We start from the raw sequence: 25392 nt of genomic DNA on the forward strand, positions 1-25392 counted from the left end.
TCTTATGGGTGGTTTATTTGCAGGACAAGTCGACTATTGCGGTGCTCCCACTTGTGTATTGGGTTTCGTGTCCTGGTGCTCTCTTTAAGTCCACCCAGCTATAAGTGAGACTATCACTGACAATAGGTTCACATTCATACACTGCTGATCGCGGTCTATAGGACGAGAAACCGTCATTGAAAGCCACTATACAGTTTACTATCATAGCAGCGACCTTTGTCCATCAACAGAATCTAGGAGACATCGCGGCTCTCGATGTCGGCTCATATTACTGTTGTGGCGTCGCGACGCACAAGCCACAACATGAGTACTGACACTGATGGGGCGCTGCGCTCGCCACAGCCGACCGTGCGTGGACTTCTGCTCTGCGCCAACGCTACCTACCGTGGTGCTACCTACCTCAGGTATTCGCCAAAGGGCGACAGTGCTTGAACCACCTTCATCCCGAAACCGAATTTTCCTCTCTCCACGCCCACACATCGCCATCGCATCATTGAGCATCCGACCCATCCTTGCGCTCGCCCTTTGGCATCGCGCTCTTTCTATCTCACCCGAGTATCCCACCGAAATCGCACCCAAAGCGCCACTGCGCTCCCTCTGCATACGTCAAGTCCGCAATTGCTGCCAGAGACAACGCGATGGCACCACAGACTGGTGAGTACATATCCCGCCGCCTCCAGCCCCGTTATGTTCGCAACCCGTGTGTCACCTCGTGTGCGTCATATTCGTCCCAATTCAACTTTCCATTCACCTTGCCGCCTTCACCTTGCCACGGCCGTAGCACCATGCAGTGCTTGGCCCGTTCAAGGCTACAAACCATCCACCCACCGGGCCATCGCATTTGTCGCCAGGGCACAGAAACGAAAGATTGCAGGCACTGACATCGAAAAAACTAGCCATTCCCCCCTCACTTCCACCCTCAGTCGAGGAAGCGTACCGCCGAAAATGTGTCCAGCTCAAAAACCGCACAAACGAGGTCGAGGAGGCCAACGATGCCGCCAGGCTCCGGCTGACGCGCATCAAGCGCCAAGTCGAGAAGCTGCGTATTGAGCGCGCATTCCTCCTTGAGCAGCTCTCCAAGCGCACGAGTGCCAACGTTGAGGATTCAGAAGGCAGCCCCAGCCCACCACCAACAGTACGTGTCACTGCAGACGTCAGCCCGAGATTGTTCAACATGAGCCTGTCCGGGGCACTCAGCTAACGCAAACAACCAGCCCAAGGACAAGCCGCTGCGTATAAAGCGCGGCCACCGAAAGGTGTCTACCATTGCCGAGGATGGCAAGGAGGATGGCGGCCCCGAATCGCCGACTCAGGAAGGCGGCGCGCGAGGAAGCAAGCGAGCCAAGACCGCCAATGGCGTCCGAAAGTCGAAGAAGAACACCACTCATAAGTCGGCCTTTGAGCTCTATTGCGACGAGACGCGACCCATCCTGGAAGCCAAGAATGTTGACGACTTGAACATCGAGGAGGAGCTCACCAAGGGCTGGAAAGAGCTCGCCGAATTGGACAAAGATTCGTACCGGAAGCAGGCCGAACAGATTGCCGCCAAGCAGAGCGAAGAGAAAGATGATTCTCCCGAAGCCGACGCGGCACCTGGCAAAGAAGCCACTGATGATAAGGATGATGAGAAGGCTGAGGATGGTGACGACAACAAAGGCGACGGCGAGGACGACGATGTCGAGATGGCCAACTACGATACGGACGACCAAGAGACACAGTTGGATTAGAAAAGAGTAGGATGCCAATACTAGGGATGGCGACGAGGGCACGTGTATTTTATGGCGTTTGATGCTACCTTTTACGTACTTTGAACGCTTCTTCGAGCAACGGATTTGTCTTTGCCCTCTTTTTGGAGATGTTGCATACTAGAAGCAGGTATAAAAAGATTGGGATTCAACCTTTGCTTATATTGACATCTCTTGCGCAGCGCGGGCTCTTATCCTGCCAGCTGACAGCGCTGCAAACTTGCCTGTCTACTTTCTTCTTTGTATGCTTTTACAAACCTTCCTTATTCCCATTGTATCACCGTGAAAAACAGCTGTAGCAAAAACACATATCGAGCCAAGAACAAAAATGACGTGCAGAATGAGCAAAATGTACAAATCGCTATCCAGAAGAAGAAAACAGCCGTGCCAGAAAGCAAGTTGCGAGAGGGCGGCAGTCAGTGGCCTACTCGCCAGCGTACAAATCGACAATGATGTTGATACCAGCGACAACAATTTCCATTGCAATGAGCACAATCACTGAAAAGGAGGGCAGGGCCGGTTAGCTGTTGTGATTTTCGAGCCTAGACAGCACCAGAGGGAGGGGGGAACACATACCGATCCATTCCAGCTTTTCGCCGTGGCCGTGGCTCAGCTGGTCCTTGAGCACGGCGAGGAGATCGGCAATGACGTCCAGGCGCTCCGTCAAGAGGCCGACGCGCTGGTCCATCTCAAGGTAGCTGCGGACGGCCTGGTAGACGGGCTCGAGCTGGGGCTCGACCCAGAAGAGCTCGGGCGTGTCAAGCACGGAGCCGTTGAGGTGGATGTTGATGCGCAAAATGAAGAGCTCGCCAATCTGCATGTTAATTTGCGACCTGCTCAGCGCAATCTTGCCGGTGAGGGCAATTTGCGTGGGAATGTCTTTGCACGTCTCGATCGTCGACGAGATGAGCTCCTCGAACAAGGACGTCTTAACGTCTGTTAGCTTTGTGGTTCTGCCAAGAACAGGAAAGAAGAAGGCTAGAAGCTCACCTTGACGCTCTGGGCCAGGGCATGCGAAATGGCCAGCTTGGTCATGTAGTTGTTTTTGTCGCGCAGCGTGATGAAGTCGTTGTAGATGCGAGCTTGATACTCTTTGGTGTAGTAAAAGTTGAACTGCTCCGTTTCCACATCATCCGGTGCTAGCTTCTCCTGCTCAAACTTTGAGATATGCTTGAGGAATCGCGCTTCTTCGCTCTCCGACATGCCCCATATTACCACGACGCCGTAGTCAAACAGGAACACCTCGGGCGTGTGGACCTGTGTATCAAAGTCTGGCACAACGTCGCCGACATTGTTAATGCTGGCGCCGAGCAGGTCTTCCTCTATAATTTGGTCCGTGGCAATGTCATGCTCCGACGTCGCAAACTCGTCTCCGTAGCCCGAGTTGTGGCGGTCCGGGTCAAGGGCGACAAAGGAGTCGTCGGCGCCGCCAGTCGAGTGGCGACGCTGGTAGGACATGACGGGGTCGCGCCGGCGCGGCGGATCCTTGGCATAGGCGTAGGGGGTGTATATGCACTCGTCGATGAGCTTCGGGTGGGCGCCACGGGCCTTCCCGCGTCCCTTGAGGAAGCGCATCAGGCTGTCCATGTCGTAGCGGTTGGCGGTGCAGTAGGCTGTGACGCGCGGCAGCTTGCTCCTGTCCGACTTGCCGAGGCGGGCGGCGTCGCGGCGAGCGTTGGGGTCTTTGATGCGCGTGTACTGCGAGTAGACATCGCGGCCGCTCTCCTCGTCGGCGTCGTCCTCGTCGAGCTCTGGGTTCGGTAGCAGCTTGAGCTTCTCCGTCTTCTTGGTGCTGCGTTGGGGGCCCAGCTTGGCCCCAAACGGCGCCGGGCTCAGCGCCGGGACCGCCGATTGGCTGTTGCGTCGCCGGAGCTTGTTGTTGAGCGCCGTCAGCACCGGCGGACCGCCCGCGGTGTTGAGAGCTGACGCTCCCGAGCCGGTGGCACCACTCGGGATCCCGACGGCGACGCTGCTCGGTTTTGAGGCCACGACCCGCGTATCGGGCTCAATCGTGCGTGTGACGGGGTTGGCACTGAATTTGACATTTCGGGAGGCTTTCGGACGAGATTCGACTATTGGGAGCAGCGGCTCTCGCTCGCCGCTGGGTGATACTGTTGATGAGTCCATGACGTGCAAACAGTGTTGGGAAGCAATGTGCGGAGGTGTCTCGGAGTAGCTCTTCCTCTCAATTAGCCGGCATATATCCCCTAATTATTCGTACACATAGCGAGAAATTGTAGAAGCAGTGTGCGTGGTTGCGGAAGCACGGCAAAAAGCGAAGAAATGTAGCTAATGCTGATGGATCGTCACTGGCCGCGAGACTTTTTGGACTGGCATGAATGATCATGTTGCTGCGCCGCTAATTTACTAACTTATTCTGTAAGAGCACTAAAGCTTGTCCTCATTCGGCGCTGCCAGATCTCCACAAGTGAGTGCAGGCAAACAGGCAGCCCTGTAAGGCACGTCGTGGCGCTACATAAACCTGCTAGCGCATAGTAGCACCTATTTCATCACTCTTCTAGAAGGAAGCCTCACCATTCGCTGGTACAGATGTTGTACGAGGCTGCAAGCTAGATGAATTCCAAAAATGCCAAAATATTCAAGATCACTTTAATCAACCGTCTCGACCTCGAAATGGAATCCGGCGCCCTCGAGTCGATCAACAAAGGTCTGCCCGAGGCAGGCCGGCGTGTAGACACCACCGTCAAGTTTGATATCATCTTCGAGCACGGTAGCGGCGGCTTCTGCCAACAGAATGCCGGTCACTTTGCAGTGTTAGTGTCGAGATACGAGCGAGATTTCAAATTGAAGTCACTTACAGACGTAGGGGCTGCCATCGTATCGTGCCTTGACAAAAGCCTTCTGCGTGATGTCCTCGTCGTCAGGCACAGCAATGCCTCGGTACTCAAGCATCTCCTCGGATCTGGCCTGCCGATCAGAACCACCTCCAGGCTGAGTGACAAGGCTCTTTAGCAGGCCGCGGACCGGTGGCAGCAATGCGAGCACGACAGTGGCCCATAGCAAGCCCCAGTGGACGAACAAGCCCTGGAACCAATTGTCTACTCTCATATACTGCTTCCACACAAACTTGTTGCCGTAGTATTCTGCCTTGCGCGAAGGGATCTCTGGGAACAGGCCCCAGGTGCGTTCCACAATAGCAGCGTCCGTTGCGTCGGCCATGGAAGACGTAAGGCGGCCGAGATACGGATTGTAGTGAGATCCAAACAGTGCATGTGCCAGAGGCAAGCTCTGTCTTTCTGGCTTCTCCGTATGAGGAGTCGGCGACAGTGCATATGGTGCGAACGCGGCACGAATTTCGGAGAGGGAGAAGACGTCGAAGAGGCCAAGAACTGTGGCGAGAGTGCCACCAGACAGCGTTCCCCTGAAATTCTCTGATTAATATGCCAACGACCGGACAGAAACGATCATATGGGTGACTCACTTGACCTTGTGAATGCATATGGTGACCTCCTTGGTATCGGCTTCGAGCTCATCACGAACATGCTCAGCTAGCAGCCAAGTGGCGAGGTCAGAAGGCGCAGACTCGACGCCAATCTGTGGAACCATGATGGCACCGGACGCTTTTGCGGCATCTTCATACTTCTTGATCATGCTACCCACCCATACGGCCTCGCCTGTCACGTCAAAGTAGTGAGTGCCCGACTCGGCACATACCTTGAAGACCTTTTCGCCATATTTGCAATAAGGGCCAACAGTCGACAGTAAGACCCTAGTCTTGACCGCGAGAGCCTTTAGGCCTTCTTCGTCGCCGATATCTGCGATTTCAATGCCTGTGAGAAACACTTGGTTAGTAGGCGCTCACAAGCGCATAATGTAAACGAGGGTTCGAGCAAGTCAAATGCTAACCAGGTGGTGAGCGGTCCGCATTGAATTGCTTGCACTCCTCAACTACAGCCTGCAGCTTGGCTTCAGATCGACCTGCGACGGCCCATTTGATGTTGGTTGGTAGGTTCAGGGCAATGTGCTCAGCCGTCAATTGACCAGTGTAACCTGTTGCGTCATTAGAGGCCGTAGAGCTTACAGCTGCGGTAATGAAAGTACCTGTGGCGCCCAAGACAACAATGTCGTATTTTCGATTTTGCCTGCGTGGTGCCATTTTATCAATTGATCACAGTTCGCGGCGACTATCTGGTGCGGGGCCGTGTATGAACAGACGATTGATGTTGATGAGACGCGACTGGATCTCGAGGATCAGGGGAGAGGTATGTGAATCTGTGTGGCAGGTAGGCCTCGATAATGCGCATTCACTGGATGAGAGCAGTAAAGTTGCGATTGAAGAATAGGTTGTAGGAGGGATGTTGGATCATCGAAGAGTAGATCAAGGACCCATCCACCACTACATTCTACGATATATCATTTTATCACGGAGACGTCGACGCAACAGGCAACTTTGGAAAACGTGGTGGCGGGTATTAATTCGCAGCTCCGTCCCCATGCGTACCAAGCTACCGAGGTAGCTTCATCGCGTTACGGCTCCGACTCCACGTCTAGCCGCATTCAGCTTCTGCACCACGTGATTCATCACGTGATCTTTTCTACTTTTCTCCACCGAACCCACCAGCCGCCACACTTTGGCAATTCGCTTGGCCGCCCACAACCACTCACGTGCTTGCCCTAAGGAAAATCACAACTCGCAACTTTCCTAGCACCATTTGGTGGAAACCGACCGGATCGCCATTTGCACTCACACCTCAACAACCCAAATCACATATCACCGCCAAAATGACCAAGCGCACGAAGAAGGTCGGAGTTACGTACGTACACCAAGCAATTGCAATAATCCATTCATCATTTACTGACTAGTGTTACAGCGGCAAGTACGGCACTCGGTAAGTCGACGAAAGCAATCATATCCTACGTCTTCAATATTCGATTCGATCCGGCAACAATTCTTGTATCCACAAAGCACTACGACAAACCACGATGTACGCTCGCGAAGAGACGATAATTTACTATTTGTATGGATCACTGCGGTGACGAGCGCGTTTGGACAATGTATAGAACAAGAAAGACCAACACGAGCTCAAAATGGAAGCGCGCATGCCCTTTGCGACCAGGTCATACGGACACCTCGCGCATCGCGACACACAAATCATTGCCGGAACGAATCGAATATGGAAGACAAACTCTACAGCAGACGAAAGCTAATCCTGTACCTACAGCTACGGTGCTTCTCTGCGTAAGCAGGTCAAGAAGATGGAAGTCAGCCAGCACGCCAAGTACACCTGCACTTTCTGCGGCAAGGTCACCGTTCGCCGCCAGTCTACCGGTATCTGGAACTGCCGCTCTTGCAAGCGCACCATGGCCGGTGGTGCTTACACCGTTGCGTACGTCCTTACCCTCAACCCTCACATACCATGACGACATGTTGGAAGCAAAAAGCTCGGGATCGATTATTTGACGGATGGAACCGAAACTAACACTGTGCGCCACAGCACCCCTGCCGCTGCTGCTATGCGCTCGACTCTCCGTCGTCTGAGAGAGATTGCTGAGGTTTAAAGGGGACGAGGAGTTTTTCGGGGTGATGAAAAAAATCAGGTGGACACATACGGCATTTGCTTTTCGGACGGTGTATGGGGAACATGGTTTTGCGTGCCTGCACTACGAGTCGACGAATTTTTGTATGTTCGACAAACCGACTTTGATCACAAGAGGTCAGTCGGTAAAGCAATGAAAAAAACAAAAAACTCGCAAAAACCAGCTTCGGATTTTCTTCATATGCCAAGCGACGTGATTCGGGATTTGCTGGATTTATTTTCCTTTGCTTTGAGCCGGCCTTGGAGATTACAGGCCATTAAATTCCGGCTCACAGCAGTGTGAATGAACTAACAATGTAGGTTGTGACACAGCGCCATTCGCACGATGATTTGGTCAACTCCATGACTGAGCGCCATTCACAGTCTGCTTTGGGCAGCTGTCCTAAGACGTGACTTATACTCGGCTGTGTACCTCATAGCTGCCTACGTGTGCACGAAAATGTGTCTATCGGATAGATCCAGATACACAACCGCCAACGCGGGGGCGGATGTTGCCTGTGCCGGAGTTGTTTCGATGCCGGTCTGGTGGGGTGGTCTCTGTCACGCCTGCTGCACACACCAGGCGGTTGGCGCTGGTGACCTGTAATAGGTAGTTTGTAAATGCCTGATCCGTTTCGCAGATGCACCACGTGCTTGTGTGACATGACACGAAAGGACATGTTGTGTATTTGACTCCCCACCGAAGTGGTCATCTGGCAGAATAGAAAAGTCCAAGTACAGGCCGAGTGACGTGCAGTGAGTATCTGTTAAGTACCTTATTACCTATAATTAGACACGCAGGCAACATAAGGTATCGTTGCGAGCCGTCGCCAGGCTGGTGGGGTAATAGACAGACTTCTGTGCCTGGTCTCCCACCAAACGTTGTCAAACAGACCAGCCGCGACGGTAGGCGACTTGACAAAGATTTTGAGTATATGGCATTCCGAAAACTGGAGGCATGCGGTAAGAGGAAGATTGAGAAGCCATCAGAAATTTTCTGGATACAACTTTAGTTGTGACGCAACGCGAGAGCCTGTCACTAGCCGTGGGTGAGCTGGGTGACTTGTTCCCTTTAGTTAAAGACAACAGACTACAAGCAGATCAAGCCACGGCTACAGCTGTTTTGCGCGTGCACTTGATTCGGTTGAATCTTTATGAGAATATAAATACAGCATCTGCCCAGCAATCATGGGATTTCATACCCTCTCACGTACGCTGACCAAGCTATGGCCCAGGCCCCTTGCATCTCTGACACTACAGTGGAGGCTGTAAGTGAGACCTATCATTGGACACGCTGATAATGCACTTAAAGAATGAAGAAAACAAAAACCGCGGAGTTGTTCCGCTTCCGAAGCGGCACTTTTCGAAACAGTGAGCCTTGTATTTTGAGCATGAATATGTATAGGTGCATGGCTAACAGCCCACAGCGAGCGTGTCGTGTCACAAAAGGAACCACTTGCATTCTGCAGTGCCACTAATCCTGGCGGTTGGTCGGAGTGCTGCAAAACATGCCGTGTCCATGCCAGTAGTACTGGGACTATTACGGAGTAGAGCATCTTAGATGAAGGACTAGATTCTATGGCACCCGAATCATCAACTCGCCACCTCATTCGATCTGGCGTCATCGTTAGGACGCATTTTGGGGCGACGTGCCTATTTAGCCCAGTTGTCCATGACACCCATGTAGTCTGCAACTGGGTTTGTACCTACCTAGGATTAGATGCATTCTGCACTGCACGCGTGACCCCCGCCCCCCCCCTTCATCAGATAGTTGAGAAAGTGCTGATGGACGATGACTTCCACGAAATATGTTGGCCTGTGCAGCGAAAACATCTCTGCTGGCCTGTTTCCCGAGCCTACCTAGGCAGGTTTTACAGCGATGGCCTCGAGCTGACCTGCACCGATTGTTGCGTGGCACGTTGGCTTACACACCTCCAGGTAGCTCAAACAATTACGACGGTTACTCTGACACGGTCTACAGGCGCGGTGGCGATGCATACCGTCGTCGCCATCATCTAGGTATAGGTGCACGCATTCCTTTTACCTACGCGTACCAGCCGGACCGCGCGCCAGACAATAAGTCGGCGCGACTGATGCCTTGGACACGGTAATACCGACCAAGGCTGGCTCTGGTGAGGTATGGGCCTCAAGGGCCTCAGGCTGCGACTGCGACCGCGACGGCGAGTGCGGGGGCTCCGTCGGTGCTAAGTTACGTGAATGCTAGGTACCTACCTACAAGACGGTGAGCCGTTGTGGCCAGAGCTGCGAGGGCAAGAGTTAGCGGGGCTTCACCGGCGTGTGCCTGGATATATTTATTGCCTGAGACGGAGACAGATGGACGCCCTAGGAAAAGGCATGAACGGTTGGCAGGCACGCAGGCAAATGGCTGCTTGAACCTGGGAGTCGGGCGTCTCCTGTAGCTGATGAGATGGGGCGGGGGTTGCGGCGAGTGATGTGAGTGATGATTGGTCGAGCAAGTTGATGAGCCATTGGTGTCTCAAATGCACAACCAGTTTTGCATGTTCAGCGGAATTGGAGGAGCTTTGCGGCAGCGGCGGCGGCGGCATTTTGATTATTCTTGTTTTATTTCTGGGATCTGGTAATAACGACTGGGTCGTTATAGAGAGTGCAGGCGACGAGTCGTAGAGGTTCTTGGGTGACTCGATGACATGGTCGAGGGCGGGACCAGCCGGGTGCATCCACGAAGCCCCATCAAGCATCAAGTGGCTATTTTGCGTGATGGGATGTGCCAGCCAGCTAGTCGGTAGAAAGCTGTTATTTTATCTGAAAAGAGTGTTTTGAGGCGGGACAAGGCATGAATAAGCATTTAGGGGGCTGTCTGTTTCCGAGTAGGTGTTCATTGTCGGCAGGTAGACAGCCAATTCCACAGACAGCCACCTCCATGCCGCCATAACTTTTAGGTCAGCTAAGCAGGTACCTCGGTATGGCAGAGCCTTGGGTAGACAGAAGCGTACCTTTATAGCGCCCACAAGGTTTATCTAGGCAAGTAGTTTTGGCCCACTACAAGTCTGTAAAGTCGTGGCGTCGTCACGCCTGGGGCAGCCCCACTGGTTAGGTGCGCATGTAAAAGGTAAGGGTGCTGTGAGAGTGCCTGATTTGCCCGTTGCAAGCTTGCATCTTTTCCATCTTTTCCCATTCGTGAGCCCACCTGCGTTTCTCTCTCTCTCTGCTACTAGTATCCAGGGTTTTATTATTCTATATCAATACCCATCGAGGTTGGTCACCGCTCTCGTCAACAGCCGTATCAACCCCTCAACTCTCTGTGGCTTGTTTGCATGTACCTGCAGTAGGTACTTGCACAAGTCTGCCAGCAACTACCGCCCGCCTTTTTTAGCCTGACCCAGCTGGGCTGTCCAGTGTCCTCCCTGGACCCTCTGTGACTTCTTCCCTTACCTTGGTTCCTTTTTCCCATTTCCGCCTGCTCCTCTCTGCCTACCGCCGCCACTGCGCCGCCTACCTTTCGCACCCAAAACTCTCTGCGGCCACGCTGCACATCATCCACCACCACTACCTAACCTACCTAGGCACTTTAAACAGTTGTCACGCTCAGCACCACGAACCAGATTGCTCGCCTCTCAACTCTCCGGCCCGTCTCTTCTTCTCTATTATACCCTCACTCTTCCATTGCGGCTCCCTTTTCATTCTTCTTTTTGTTTTTACATGTTTTCATCAGACTCGGGTCCGTATTGTCGCAACCGGCACCATGTCTGAGCCTGATCAGTGCATCATATGCCTGGATCACCTACCCACGCCCGCTAGCATTAACGGCGCTTCCTCTGACGATTCCGTCACCGCTGCTCTCGAGCATCAGATCGATGACCCCGAGGATAGTTATCTCAACATCGTCGCTGCCTTGGATGGCTGCGAACACATTATTCACGATGCTTGCATCCGCTCTTGGGCTCAAAAGACAAACACATGCCCTATATGCAGGACCCCATTCCACTCGGTGCGCGTCTACAATGGCGTCGACGGTACGACAGTTACTCCCGCCCTTGACACCTCTCTTTTTTCTTCTTGATTTAGGAAACCAAAAATGTTGTGAAACACTGCTGACCGATTTATTCACCCCATTAGGAACCGCCGTTTCGACATATGACGTACAGGATAAGAAGCAGGTTGCCGAGTTCGACGTTCAGCAGTGGCTAGGCGACAACGCCGAAGAAGAAGAAGAGGCAACGAATCCGTGCCCCGTCTGCAATTCGGCCGAGCGAGAAGATATCCTGCTCTTGTGCGATAGCTGCGATGCGGCCTATCACACCCACTGCATCGGACTCGACCACATTCCTGATGGCGACTGGTATTGCATCGAGTGCGCCCACCTCTTTGAGCTCACAGAGGATTCACAAAACGCGCCCGAGCCCGAAGCTCCTCAACAACGCCCCAGGCAGGTTCGTCGTCCAGTTCCTCGCCAACACCGCGGCTTTCATGTCCGTACCCGTGCCCGTCTGCGGCGGGCTCGCAGGCAAGCTCGCAATGCCGAATGGCAGGGTGCTTGGGGCCAGTTCTCTGGTCGTTTCTACGAGATGAGCGACCTCGATCTCGACAACCACGAAGAGGATGAGGATCTCGAGAACTTTCGCCGCTTCCAGCAGCTCGACCGCCGTGAGCTTCAACGCTGGCAGCAACGCATGAGCATTGCCAACCGCCTTGGTGCCCGTGATGCCTTCGTTCGCACTATCCCTCCCCAAATTAGCGAGCGCCTGGAAACCGTCGCAACCCCGCCACCCCTGCCACCTATTCAGGAGACTCGCGATGAACGGAGAGCCTGGGGTGCCCTTGAAATGGCTCGTGAAGTCGACGGGATCCCCGCTGCTAATGCACGCAAACGCAAGGCGAGGTCCTCAACCGCATCCCCTGCAGAGCCCGTGCCCGAGCCCGAGAGGAAGCTGAAACGACCGCGAACTCGCCGTTTACCAACACATGGCGAGGCCTCTGCATCCGCCTCGTCGCCAGCTGCGCCTGGTCCTTCCAATCAACAGCAGACCCGACCAGCCGTTGCGACGTCTCCTATCAATAGCTCGTCGTTGCGACCAGGACAACTCCAGCATTCACCAAACGAACCCGCCCTCGTCTCTGCGCTGCTCAAGGAATTGGAACCCAGTGTGCAGCTCGATGATGAGATTGGCGCGGCGCTACCTACACGGCACATGCCTGATGCATCCTCTCCGGCCATATCACCATCACCTTCAAATCACAGCAGTCCAAGGGCTATGTCGTTAACACCACCTCCACCCCCACGACTCAATGGGCGCCCTAATTCCCCGACACTCTCCCTCAGCACTCATATCGAACCCGTATATGCCCCTGCAAACTATTCACCCAACCGGTACAGCAGCGATCACAGTGACACTGAGTTATGGCCTGTGCGGACGGACCCAGTTCGAACCGTGGAAATCCGCCAGCCACGACCTCGCCGGCCTCAATCAACCATTGGTCGCACAGCTGACAGCTCTCCGACCAGGCTCTCTATGACCCAAGAGGACAAGAAGAGCATCAACGAGATTGTCAAATCGGCTCTGCGACCACACTGGCGTGCGCAGAAGCTGACTACAGAGCAATACGCCACTATCAACCGGAATATTTCCCGGCAGCTATACGAAGAGGTTAAAGACGCTTCTGTGCTTGACGAAGCCACCCGACAGAGATGGGAGAAGAGAGCCCATCAGGCTGTCGCACAAGCCATGTCTGATCTGGCAGCCTCATAATGATGACCACGAGACGAAAACACAAGCCGACAAGCTGCATAACACAACTTCTCGACACAGTGCTGTACTGAACTGTATATCAGGCGTTGGGGATTCCACTTTGTGTGTATTTATTTTCCGGCGATACCAATCTCAATGTCCTGCATGGCGCAAAAATGCAACACTACGTTCAAGGGCACTATATAGGGAGCAGCCACCCATGCATTGCAGGCATAAAGGCGTTAATCATGTTTTGGCAAGCGAAAAGAATGTCTGCTGTACTTATTGGCTATATAGGATTGTATTTCTTTTTCAAATTGTTTTGAAGGTTTTGAGGCAACCGGGTGATCAAACCAAGGCGTTTCAAGGCCACGGGCCTGTTTACAGCAGGGTCATTTTTCTGTGTTGATAGCGATTCTTTTTCTTAGCACATTGAACATTGCTGCTCATCTCAGCTAGCGTACAGGAAGGGGAGGTGATGCATCTGATTTGTCTTGGTTGTACGATGTTGTTCTTTTAGAATACACACATGTCGCATGTTTTGTCAATGACAACCCGATGCATGCACATCAAAAGAGAATCTTTACCAAGGATGCGTGTGATTTTACATGGCATGTCAGCAGTATCTATCTAACAGGACCCGGTGGAATTATAAAAAATTGCAGGTACCGCTAGCGAAAAGACTGCGATGATCTCTCTGGGCACTTGTAAAATGATCAGGACGTTTTGGGGTATGCAAACAAGTCTTGACGATAAGGAAAACGGTGCCTTGAAGAGAAGAGAAAAAGGAAAAGAAACCAGCCACGGCTGGTGTCGTGGTTTTTACTCAGTGGGCTGGACGCTGTTGGCAGCCTGAGGATTCAGGTGGATGCAGTTACCTAAGCATCTTTTTGCCCTCTGACCAAGTTTTGCTGGTTGCTGGATGCTCTGCTGTCGCGTGCTAATAAAACATTCTGGGTGGCCGAAACAGTGGGTAGCAAGGAGCCCAGCAAGAGCAGAGCGCAACACCAAAATCTTTCCCACGTTCGAGCAGTCGGGGACAGGGCAAACCAGTTTCAACGGGACAGCCATGTCTTCATCAAGCAGGGGAAGCCGGACGTTACGTTCTGTTATTTCTTGTAAGTCTCTTCCCGATCAACTCTCCCGCTATTTTTACTCGTCAATTGGCGCTGTGAAGCAAGCTGGGCAGCGCCCTCAAAAAACGGTTTCCCTTTGATATGCTCTTCCTAACCCCCATCATCACCAGCTTCCTCCTCGAGCATCTGCTCTCGCTGCGCCGCCACCCGAGCCACCCCCGTGCGCTTCTATTCTGCCGCCGCCACCTCAACCACCCCTTCATCTCCCTCGCAACCACCACCATCAGCATCCTCGCCGACCGCCGCCGCCGCCCCCTACGACATTCGCTCCGGGCTCGTGCTCACGCGGCCGCCGCTCCTCACACGGCCTTTGCACCCCTTCGAGAATGCCTTCTTCTTCTACCAGAAGCGTCTTGAGGAGCGTCTCAACACGGCCTTTATCCCCAGCATCTACTACAAGCCCGACACACCGCGGCGACTCGACTGGGACCTCAAAGTCAAGGAGCGCCGCGGCACCGTCGCCAAGGAGCTCGGCGACTATCACGGCAAGAGCGCGACGGCGTGGGACGACGAGCTGCTTGTTGGCGACGCGCTGAGCGACCCGGAGACGACGGCCGCGAGCTTGCTCAAGGACGCGCAGGCGCGCATCAGCGACGACGCCGAGGTCATTGCCCCCGAGGACCTGGTCGAGGCGCCGGCGCCGGTGCCGCGCACGACCGAGGCGGATGAGCGAAACGATGTCAGGCGTCTGGATCGCAAGCTTGACCAGACGCTGTATCTCGTTGTTAAAGGCGAGGACGGCTGGGGTTTCCCCGCTGACGTCCTCACCGAGTCGGAGAATCTTCACGTTGTACGTTCACACACTCTCTCTTCCTCCTTTGCCCTACCTGGACAGAATAATCAGTGAAGAAGAATACAATCAACACGCGGGGGAACAAAAACAAGAAAAAGAAGAGAGAAAAAAAAAACTAACATTTTCATCCAATCAGGCCGCCAAGCGAGTCCTTGAACAGGCCGCCGGCGTCAACATGAACACCTGGATCGTCGGCCGCGTTCCCGTCGCCCACCTGATCGATGAGCCCGCCCTCGCCGCCGACGGCGCCGTCCAGAAAAAGGGTCGCAAAACTTTTTTCCTCCGCGGCCGCATCATGGCCGGCCAGGCCGACCTCAAGGACAACGCCCTCGGCTACACCGACTTCAAGTGGCTGACGCGCGACGAGCTCGCCAAGGAGCTACCCCAGGCCTACTTTCGCGGCGTGCGCAACATGATGTCGGACAGGTAACCATGGGCAGAGGAGAGCAGCAGGCTTATCGCGAAGGCGCGAAAAAAAAAAAACGGTCAAGTTGCAAGAGGAAAGTACGAGTGTATAAATATAGCATGGAAGGGGTAGAGAGACGAGGCCAAGTTCCTTGTAATCAAGTAGATCTGTACAATCATCTTCGCTGCATGCGATAAAAGCTTATTTCTTTATAGCTTTTTTGTTTAAAACAAATGTATACCAAATCTACAGTGACGCATTTCCATTTATAAAGACTAACGAGGGAGTGTGCCGGATTGTTCACGCCACAGCATGCAGTAGGCACCACGTGCGCAAACTTTGATTGCAAGCGAATTCCGCAAACTAGTAGAATAAATGTAGCCCTCGAGATGATACATATTATGGCCATGATCAATAAGGGGAGATTCTGCTCGAAATAAGTGAAGAAAAAACCAAAAGAGACCAAACTCGGTCCATCAACGGGATATCCTTCCAGCCAGCCTAGTCTTGACAAAAAAGTGAATAGCCCTTTTACCCCAACGCCAAAGACTCCCAAGCAAACCTCGGCAATCAATCCTGCCACAAACACACACAGACCCATGCACGCCCAGAAACTAAACACCCCATAGTTTCGTTCATTTCACTTTCCGATCCTCTCTACGCAGGCTTGGCCTGGCCCTCGACAAAGTTGAGGGCGTCCTCGCGGGGCACGCAGTTGACACCACTCGTCTTATTGTGGAACGTGACACCGTAGCACTTGTCAGCCGTGTGCACAATCTCGGGACGGAACGTGGTGCAGATGAACTGCGTGCCGGCCTCGTTGGAGATGGATTCGAGCAGGGCGGCAACGGCGGTACGGTACTGGGCGTCGAGGTTGGCGTCAACCTCATCAAAGATGACCATGGGACTGCTTTCCGTCTGCTGCAGAGCGAAAATCAGGCACAGAGCGCAAAGACCTAAGGAAGAAAAAAATGTCAGCGTGCTTTGGGCACGGAAAAAAATGGCAGGCACTGAAGGGGGAGGGGCTTACTCTTTTGACCACCGCTAAGTTGCTGGATACGCTGCTGCTCGTCTAGATGCTTCGAGTTAAAGGACACGCTGATTCCAACGCCGATATAGTTTTCGACGCTGCCTCTCGCTTCCTCGTCCGACTCGTCGAGGTCTTGGCGTCTGTCGGTCCTGCGCTGAATCACGAGGCGCCCATGACCGGCAGGCACCAGCTTCTGAAAGATTGTGGCAAACTCTTTGGACACTTGCTTGAACGTGCGCTCAATAGCTTCGTCCTTGCGTCGATCCAAATGTTCAACAAGCTCCTCGATGGATCCCTGAGACGCATCCAATTCCTTGCGACGCTTCATCAGATGGTCTTCCTGTTGTGTGAAGTTGCTGTACTGCTCAAAGGCCTTCTTGTTCACGTGCTTGTACTTCTTCAGTGCCTCGTTGACCTTCTTGAGCTTCTTCGTGATCACATTGGCCTCCATGTTTTCGTACTTGTCAAAAGCTTCCTCTGGTAACACGCCCAACTCGCGGATGTTCTTGGCGCATTCTGCGGCTTGCGCCGTGAGGAGAGCTTTGCGTTGCAGACTTTTCTCCAGGCGCTTCTGTTGCTTCTCAATCCTTGTAGAAATCTCGTTCTGCGCTTGTTCGCGCTGGCTGCGCTCAGCGCGAATAGTCTCTGCCTTGGTCATGAGACTTTCAATCTGCTGTTCAGCTTCATGCAGGCTAGCGGTGACCGACTTCAGGGTTGCCTGCGCCTTCTTGAGTTCTTTCTGGGCATCGGCCAGGCCTCCAGATGTACCCGCTGAAGCAGAATTCTCAAACGCTTGACTGTTGAGCTGATCAAGGTTCATTTGCAGATTCTGGCGGAGCTCAACTTCAAGGAATTGCTTCCTACGCTCTAGCTCCCGTCTCGTTTTGCTGATTTCATTCCATTGTTGCTGGAGCTGCTGAGCCAGCAGAGTCGAATTCTCGAGTTCCTGTTCTTCAGCGGCAGTCAAGCTCTTCTTGTATTCAGTGCCCAGTTCGGTCTCATGAGCGGCAATTTCTTCCATAAAAACGTTCATGTTCTTCTCCACAGCGTCGCGACGTTTGATGGCTGAGTCGAGGTGAGCTCTTTCACTCTCAATGTGCGAAGTCTTGTTCCGAAGCTCGTGCTTCAACGGCTCGAAACCGTCCTCGGCCTGTCGAAGCTTTTGCTCCGCCTTTTGCACTTCAGACATGGCTGCCGTAATTTCCTGATCCTTACGCTCGATTTGGGCCCTCAAGTCGCGAGACTGGGCCACCAAGCGGTCGAATTCGCTTCGCCACTTGTTGGCAGCATGCACAGCCTCGAGTCGTGATTTTCTAGGGTCGATGTAGCCACCGGTCATGGCACCTCGCTTGTTTGTAGTGTCACCCTCCACAGTAATACCGTCAACGCCATGACTGCGAGCATATTGAGCAGCTACTGAAAGGTTCGGGCAGACAACAGTCTTTCCAAATACCTGCTGAAAGGCCTTCTCATACATGGGATCAAAGCTGATCTTGCTCATGAGAGGCACTGCATCGCTTGACTTTGGCATGTTGACGTGTCGCGGTCGAAGTTGGGCTAGCGGCATGAATGTGACACGTCCACCACGCTGCTTGAAAAGGATATCGGCCAAGTAGGTAGCGGTGTCGGCGTTGTCAACGACGTAGTGGAAGAGGCTAGCGCCAGCGATTTGCTCGACAGGCAAGCGGTATGCTTCGTTGACTTCGAGCAAGTCAGCCAGCGTGCCGTAGGCACCGGGAATGTCCTGGTCTTGCTTTAAACGCCTAATAGTCGCAAGACCACGAGCAGTGGCTCCATCGATGGCGTGAGACATTTCTCTATCTGCCTGCTCTTTCTCTTGGCGTGCATTGGATATGACCGAGTTAAGCTTGTCATCCTCACGGCGGAGGAGTTTGCGCTCGTCGTTTAGTTGATCCAAAACTTGTCTAGCCTTGGCAGCCTGGTCGGCGAGGTCGGTTCTTTCGTTGCTCCAATTGGCAAGACGTGATCGCAAATCAGCAATTTCCTGCTCGCCGTGCGTAATTATCTGCTGAACGCGCTGCACTTCCTCGTCAGCATCCAATCGATTTGCTTTCTGCGTGCTGGTGGTGACAGTGAGTTCTTTGATTTCTTGCTTCAGCCAAGCATCACGCTCGGCCTTGTTCTTGAATCTGGATCCTCGGCTCTGCTTGGCGAATAAACGACCGCGAACACCTTCAGCGGCATCGAGCTGCCTACGAATCTCATTCTCCTCCTGCACCTTGTTATTGTACTTGGGAAGCAGCTTGGTGAGCTCCTTCTCCTTGGCTGCAATATCGCTCTGAACGGACTGCAACTCCGAGGCATGGGCAGTGCGTGCTTGTTCTTGGGCTGATTGGCCTTCTTTGAGATTTTTGACCTTGAGCTCAATCTTGGCCAGAGCCTTTGCGCCATCACGGCGGTCCTCTTCAAGCTGATTGCGATCAATCTGTAAGAGCTCAATCTGGCGCTGCAGTTTATGAATCTCTGCATCAAGCTTCGCCAATGCCTTCTCACCCTGAATGAACTCAGTACGGCGGGAATCGGTGGTATCGAGGCCGTCTTGCCGTGCATTGTCGATGTCCTCGAGCGCGTCTTGAATAGTGACCTGTTCGCGGTGATGGTAGGCGTATTCGAGGCATCGCCTTTCTCGATCCTTATCCTGGAAGCCACGCAGTTCTTCCTTTTCTTCTTGAAGCTCGGCTAGTCGCTCTTTGATATATTCAAGGAGTTCGTCAATCTTTTCGCGTTTGTTGTTTGTTTCATTCATAATCTTGAGTGATTCGGCACGGCGCGCTTCGTAGACTTGTGTGCCCGCGACCTCCTTGAGCAGGTTTAGTCGATCGGATTCTTTCATATTTGTCAAGGCTGTGACGCGACCCTGCGGGACAATATAATATGGGTTGGAACGAGAGAAGCCCGCAGCTTCTAGAAGATTTGTAACGTCGGTCTTGGTAACTACTTTGCGGTCGACAGAGTATTCGTCCTTTTTCAAACCGATGGTGCGCCGTAGCACAACTTCCTTGTTTCCTGTTGGAAAGCGATCGTCGCTGTTGTCGAAGATAATCTCAACGTATGCGGACATGACGGCTGAGCCGGACCCCTCATGTAGAAGTCCCTGGCGCTCCTCACGACTCATCTGGGTGTAGGCATCACTCAAGACGAAACGAATCGCCGCAAAAAAATTGCTCTTGCCGGAGCCATTGCGACCGACAATGACATTGGTCTTGGGCGAGAAGGGCTCAATGACGGTTTGGTCCTTGTAGCTGCAACACGGGTTAGAGGCTGAGCGTTGGAGGGACCAGGACGTTGGGCGAGACAAACCTCTTGAAGCCTTGGATGATGATCTGTTTAATATACATTATGAAATGCGCTTGCGCTTAGGCGCAAATTCGGGGGCTGCTGTGAATCCGCCTCGACTTGGCTTGTTGGCGGCGACAAGGAGTCGTGATGAACCGATGCGCTCGCTGCGACGCGTCTTAGACTGACCCGCGATAAACTGGTAAGTGGGTGGTCGAGGTCGCGCGTTTGAACAGCTCAGGCCATCCGCTATTCAGCCGGAACAAGCTGTGGAGCACCTTGGTGGACCAAGCTCCTGGCTTCCACTGCTCCTTCCTTGTTGCTCTTTGCTAAAAAAGTGGAAACAGGGCTCATGCAATAAGCGGGTTGATTCCTCGGATATGTGCGTACGTTGATATGTGCATCTTCAATCTATCATACGGAGTACATAGTCTGAACCATCATCTTTGAATAATAGTACGACAGTCGCTCTCATTTTGTTCTTCATCGTCATGGTTTAGCTTTTGCCATTTCCAGCTTTTTAGTATGGCGCGACCGGAAGAATGGAGTGTAAAGTAACCTATATCCGGGCACTCATTGTTCTTTTGAGCTGGCTCAAGTTGTAGCAAACACGGCGTGGCCATGACCCTGGCAAGCGCATCCTCGCGGCTTCCTGAGACATGGCATCGCACCGCATATTACTTCTTCAGGTCTAGTAATCATGAGATTACAGCGGATACAAAGCCGTGGCCACTGTCCTTGTTTATTAGGACGGTGTTTTACAACGTTTGCCTATGGAAGGCTTCGAATGTGCCCGCCGAGTCGATGCGGGCCATACAAGCGGAGTACTCACTCACGAATAAATGTAGCTTCGCTCCAAATACATTGAAGCTGGCTTCCAATCTCGTTTCCTCGGGACACAATCGTTGCACATTTCGACATGAAGCGAGCTTCCAATTCTGTCGCTGCCCTTGAAGCGGCTGAGAATGCACCACTCCTGCACCGCGAAGCATCAAAGCCTGGGCCTATGGAATCGGCCAAACATGATGGAGTACCAGATTGCGTGCAGATATTCCAGATTCTTCTGCTATGTTATGCGCGTATGATGGAGCCCATTGCATTCTTTTGTGTCTTTCCTTACATCGCAGAAATGGTTCAGCGCAATGGTAAGCTGCCAGACTCTGATATTGGCTTTTATAGCGGACTTTTAGAGTCAGCCTTTGCAGCCACACAAGTCCTTTTCTTGATGGCATGGGGGTGTCTGTCCGACAGAGTAGGTCGCAAGCCAGTTCTCATTTTGAGTCTGGTAGGCATGGCCATGGGCCAAGTTCTCTTCGGAATGTCCACTACCCTTTGGGAAATGGCGGTCTTTCGAAGCCTGACTGGTATTTTCTCCAGCGCCAACCTCGTCATTCGTACAATGATTGGCGAGAACTGCACACCTGAGATGCGAGCGCGTGCGTATAGCTGGTACTCGACGAGCGGCAACATTGCCGTCTTCCTCGGCCCGCTTCTAGGTGGGCTGCTTGTCAACCCAGCGCAGCGATACCCGGACACCTTCTCGGGCACAGCACCTTTCGAGAAACATCCTTGTGCATTGCCTGGCTTCCTTGTTGGATCCATGGGAATAACTGCGGCCATCCTGTCTGCACTATTTCTCAAAGAGACCTTGCCAATGCACAGCACTCACCCGGACAAGCACAACACTACCGAGAACGGCCCGACAACATACGAGATTCTGAAATTCCCGAATGTCATCCGCGAGATGTCGATATTCTGCCAAGTCATGATTCTTGCATTCTCTTTTACTGCTATATCACCTGTTGTTCTTCACACAACAGTCGCCATTGGCGGATTCGGGTTCTCCACCTCCCAGTCAACCATGTATATTACAGTGCAAGGACTAAGCGAGACGGCGTGGCTTCTGCTTGCTTTTCCTTTGCTTCACTCCCGAGTTGAATCTATGGGAATTGTTCGTATATGCTCAGTCGCCTTCCCTTGTGTGTTTGCGGCCCATATTCTCATGAATGCACTGCTCCGCGATCAGAGTGACGCCGCTCACGCACTATCATCTATTTTGGCCTGGGTCCTGATGCTCTGTGTGCCGGGAGTGTGGATGGCTTTCACAGCAGTGCAACTGCGACTCAACGAAATAAGTCCTGGCCCATATGCTCTGGGCAAGATGAATTCTATTGCGGAGCTGCTTGCTAGTCTGGCAAGGTCCGTTGCACCACCTGTGATTAGTTCAATCTTTGCCATGGGAGTGAGGGGCCAGATCTGTTCCGGATATCTTGCCTGGATTACTCTTATTGCATTTTCGCTTCCTCTTTTGGGCACTTATTTCTGCCATGAGTCAAAACACAACTGTACTTAATTAGCTGTCAGAATGCGTCTTGGTGAGATGATTGAACACACAGTTTCTTTCAAGAGAAAGGAAGTGAAGGGCTCGTGTTGTGTAACAATTGCAATCTAATTTCCGGAAGAGGTGGTCGGGGACAGGTTTCCCCAGAGAGGAGTACCGCGGAAATCGTCTTCACAAAGACATCGAGAATAGCAACACCTCGACCCTAACCTCGGTGTTGGTGGTAATGTCGACGTTACACAGGGCGAACCTTCCCCCGCAGTTGAAGCGAGCGCAACTGAAAACGCTTGGCTGGTCGATTCAAAGTACATTTCGGTCCAAACCTCGTAAATTCGAATGCAATCATATATTGCAACGCCACCGAGGCTTATCTAAGCGCAGGCCGGCGTTGTGTGTAACGAATACATTGCCAGCCGCCAACCCCCCCCTTGCCGCTTCGCTCAGTCACAGCTGATGAAAAGACAAAATTCGAGTCTTTTCGAGACTGGTGTTGCAAACCAAGTGCATTGCTTGACAGGCCTCCAAGCTGTATTTGCACAGCTTTCATCTTATGTCAGATCCCAATGACCAGTGATTGAGCCACTGCAAACCAGTCCTGGCTGCAGCGACAATGCTCACCGACATCAAACTCGTCTCCGCCATTATAGGCTGGGCATACACACTATGCTGGGGAGTCTCGTTTTACCCTCTCTTATTGAGCAACATACGTCGTCGGTCCACCGAGGGTGTCTCAATCGACTTTTGCCTCTTGAACATGCTTGGCATGGCCGCGTACGCTACCTACAACGTCGTCTTCTTCTTCTCGCCCGTCGTGCGACGACAGTACGCGGAGCGCAACCCAGAGAATCCAACACCGATGGTGCAGCCAAACGACGTTGCGTACACGCTGCACGGATTGGCCATCTCCAGCACCATCTATTCTCAGTTTTACCCACGCCTCTGGGGCTTCTACACCACGCGGCCCGTGAAGATTAGTCTGTGGTGCAGCATGACCTTTTGGGCTTGCATCTTGGCCGCCTTGTTGGGTACTGTAGCGGCGAGCGCTTTCCCGGACTCGCAAAGTTGGATGTGGCTGGATGTGGTACGTAATTCTGCCGTCCCCAACGCACACACAGGTCGGCTCTAACCCTCGGCGGCTTGCCAGGTATACCTTGTGGGAAACTTCAAGACGCTGCTCACACTGCTCAAATATCTGCCGCAAGTATGGCTCAACTACAGACGCAAGTCGACGCAGGGACTTCCGCCCCTGCCCTTTGCACTCGACATTGGCGGCGCCACGCTCTCGCTGCTGCAGCTCCTTATTGACGTAGCGTACAGCGACCAGTCAGCGGCGTTGGCAAATCCGGTGAAGCTCGTGCTTTCCAACTTGTTGATATTCTTCGACGCTGTGCTCCTTTTTCAGCGTTTCGTGCTTTACAGAGATGCACTTGATGAGCTGGATCCGAAACGAGTGGCGGAGAGACGACAGCTTCTCGAGTCCGAGGATGATGAGACTCATGTTGATGATCGGGCTCATTGAATGACTCTGGCCTGCTTTTTCTATTTGTTACTTTTATTAGCACATAATTGTCGCAAATTCATCTTTGCGCATGAGCCACGTGGTGGTTCCACGATGGCCATAACTCATCAATTCATCCCGCGAAAAGCTGAACCGAGTCCTATACTAAGTGTACCAAAATGGCTTGGCTTGATATCTTTCCTCTTTTTTTTTTTTCTTAAATTAAATCCATACATGAGAACCGCCGCACATGTATTTCGTGCTGCTGTTGTCTGTGGAGGAGGGTGCACCTGGCCAGATCGTGAGATTCGGATCCCTCCTCCATACGGCAGGAAAACACCAGGCGGTCAAAATTCATTCCACCACCAACACGGCCAACGGGGACAACAAGCCGCCAGAAGAGCTCTTGAAACAGAAAACCCCCCCTCTTACTATTTCCCAATTGGTATAGTAAGCCCGAAAAGCAACGCCGTCGTGCCACCGAGGATGCAAGTGGGTTTCCTGGTCGGGGTTCAGATTCGTGCCTAGCTAGTAATCAGCAAGCAGGCCGTTCCGTCCCGTCGTTCTTACGACACAAAGGGCTCTCTCACCCAGCAGCAGCTCGACGATTTTGCACAAGCACACATAATTAGCCCGCTCACACAGCAATTATAAAGAATTTGCTCTATTGATATATCCCCAGCCCACACCATGCTGCGCTGGGGCATTCTGGGCACCAGCTTCATCAGCGACGTCGTGGCCAAGGCCATTCTCGCCAGCGACGCCTCGCACATCCAGGCCGTCTTTGGCCGCGACGAGCAGCGCCTCTCCGCCTTTGCCGACCGCTACGGCATCGCCTCGCGGTACACCTCCCTCGAGGCGCTGCTCGCCGACCCGGCCGTCGACGCCGTCTACGTCGGGCTCCCGAGCCACAAGCATGCCGAGGCCGTCATCCTCGCCGCGAGAGCTGGCGGCAAAAGAGCCATTCTCTCGGAAAAGTCGCTCGCCACGACCATGACCGACGCGCGTGCCATGATGGACGCGGTGCGCGCCGCTGCCGCCGCCGCCGCCGACCATGACGCCTTCTTCTTCCTCGAGGGCCTCATGTACCTGACACACCCCATCATGGAGATGCTTGTTGCCGTGCTGGCCGAGGGCCGGCTTGGCCGCATCCGCAGCGTTTCGGGCCACTACGCCGCCAACATTGCCGCCAAGGCCAACCCGCGCGGCCGCGGCACAATCTACAACCTCGGCTGCTACCCGGTGTCGCTGCTGCACCTCGTCCTCGAGACCTGCTTCGCGCGCAATGGTGGTGGTGATGGTGATGGTGGTGCGCAAGCCTGGAACGGCCGGCGCACCGTGCTCGGCCACGGCACGCTGGCCACGAGCGACGACGGCGTCACCTTTGCGCGCGACGCCGCCCTGACGGTGCGCTTCGAGGACGTGGACGTGCTGGCGACGCTGCAGTCTTCTGATTCCTTTGGCAACGACTTTGCTTTTGCCATTCAGGGCGACCGCGCGTCGCTCACGTTTGAGACGAACCCGTGGCTGCCGCCGGCGGGGGACAGCGTCTTTCGCATCAAGACGTACAAGAGCGGCGCCGTGGAGACGGTGACGGTGCCGAGCAGCATGGACGCGTTTGGGCACCAGATCAAAAAGGTCGAGGCGTACGTGGCGTCGGGTGTCAGGGAGCCCGCGCGGCCGTCGCCGACCTGGGCCAACTCGCTCGAGATTATGGAGCTGTTGACGGAGTGGGAAGAGGATATTTTCAAGCGTCACGGTAAAGAAATCCAAGTATAGGAGGTATAGAAATCGACAAACAAAAAAAAAATAGAGGGCGTAACAACTAGAGGCATTCTCATATCTTTAGGCTGACAAAAAAAAAACGAAAACCATATGAATGTGAATGAATCTTCTCTGGG

General features: G+C 53.3%; 9 protein-coding genes across 9 annotated transcripts; 7 read left to right on the forward strand and 2 right to left on the reverse strand.

Moving 5' to 3' along the window:
• Nucleotides 1-638: 638 nt before the first annotated feature.
• BBA_01040 (HMG box protein) lies at nt 639-1727 on the forward strand (the record flags this gene model as incomplete). The annotated part of the gene is made up of 3 exons (XM_008596137.1): nt 639-714; nt 897-1135; nt 1215-1727. 3 exons carry the CDS (start codon nt 639-641, stop codon nt 1725-1727), a joined length of 828 nt encoding a protein of 275 aa, XP_008594359.1.
• Nucleotides 1728-2169: 442 nt separating this feature from the next.
• BBA_01041 (sporulation protein RMD1) lies at nt 2170-5862 on the reverse strand (the record flags this gene model as incomplete). Its single annotated transcript, XM_008596138.1, has 7 exons — nt 2170-2243; nt 2322-2673; nt 2736-3952; nt 4565-5127; nt 5188-5536; nt 5613-5756; nt 5808-5862. The coding sequence occupies 7 exons, from the start codon at nt 5860-5862 to the stop codon at nt 2170-2172; spliced, it is 2754 nt and encodes a 917-aa protein (XP_008594360.1).
• A 626-nt stretch (nt 5863-6488) lies between these two features.
• On the forward strand, nt 6489-7265 carry BBA_01042 (60S ribosomal protein L43; the record flags this gene model as incomplete). Its single annotated transcript, XM_008596139.1, has 4 exons — nt 6489-6520; nt 6578-6595; nt 6929-7093; nt 7202-7265. 4 exons carry the CDS (start codon nt 6489-6491, stop codon nt 7263-7265), a joined length of 279 nt encoding a protein of 92 aa, XP_008594361.1.
• Nucleotides 7266-11006: 3741 nt separating this feature from the next.
• Nucleotides 11007-13011, forward strand: BBA_01043 (PHD-finger domain-containing protein; the record flags this gene model as incomplete). The annotated part of the gene is made up of 2 exons (XM_008596140.1): nt 11007-11277; nt 11381-13011. 2 exons carry the CDS (start codon nt 11007-11009, stop codon nt 13009-13011), a joined length of 1902 nt encoding a protein of 633 aa, XP_008594362.1.
• Nucleotides 13012-14059: 1048 nt separating this feature from the next.
• BBA_01044 (NUDIX domain-containing protein) lies at nt 14060-15349 on the forward strand (the record flags this gene model as incomplete). The annotated part of the gene is made up of 3 exons (XM_008596141.1): nt 14060-14108; nt 14237-14916; nt 15056-15349. The coding sequence occupies 3 exons, from the start codon at nt 14060-14062 to the stop codon at nt 15347-15349; spliced, it is 1023 nt and encodes a 340-aa protein (XP_008594363.1).
• A 633-nt stretch (nt 15350-15982) lies between these two features.
• On the reverse strand, nt 15983-19714 carry BBA_01045 (condensin complex component SMC3; the record flags this gene model as incomplete). The annotated part of the gene is made up of 3 exons (XM_008596142.1): nt 15983-16281; nt 16356-19618; nt 19677-19714. The coding sequence occupies 3 exons, from the start codon at nt 19712-19714 to the stop codon at nt 15983-15985; spliced, it is 3600 nt and encodes a 1199-aa protein (XP_008594364.1).
• Nucleotides 19715-20571: 857 nt separating this feature from the next.
• On the forward strand, nt 20572-22005 carry BBA_01046 (major facilitator superfamily transporter; the record flags this gene model as incomplete). Its single annotated transcript, XM_008596143.1, has 1 exon — nt 20572-22005. The coding sequence occupies one exon, from the start codon at nt 20572-20574 to the stop codon at nt 22003-22005; it is 1434 nt and encodes a 477-aa protein (XP_008594365.1).
• A 598-nt stretch (nt 22006-22603) lies between these two features.
• Nucleotides 22604-23512, forward strand: BBA_01047 (cystinosin, putative; the record flags this gene model as incomplete). The annotated part of the gene is made up of 2 exons (XM_008596144.1): nt 22604-23074; nt 23138-23512. 2 exons carry the CDS (start codon nt 22604-22606, stop codon nt 23510-23512), a joined length of 846 nt encoding a protein of 281 aa, XP_008594366.1.
• A 669-nt stretch (nt 23513-24181) lies between these two features.
• On the forward strand, nt 24182-25270 carry BBA_01048 (oxidoreductase domain-containing protein; the record flags this gene model as incomplete). Its single annotated transcript, XM_008596145.1, has 1 exon — nt 24182-25270. The coding sequence occupies one exon, from the start codon at nt 24182-24184 to the stop codon at nt 25268-25270; it is 1089 nt and encodes a 362-aa protein (XP_008594367.1).
• Nucleotides 25271-25392: the final 122 nt, after the last annotated feature.

The sequence above is a fragment of the Beauveria bassiana genome (assembly GCF_000280675.1).
Source record: "Beauveria bassiana ARSEF 2860 unplaced genomic scaffold BBA_S00002, whole genome shotgun sequence".
Taxonomy (NCBI): Eukaryota; Fungi; Ascomycota; class Sordariomycetes; order Hypocreales; family Cordycipitaceae; genus Beauveria; species Beauveria bassiana.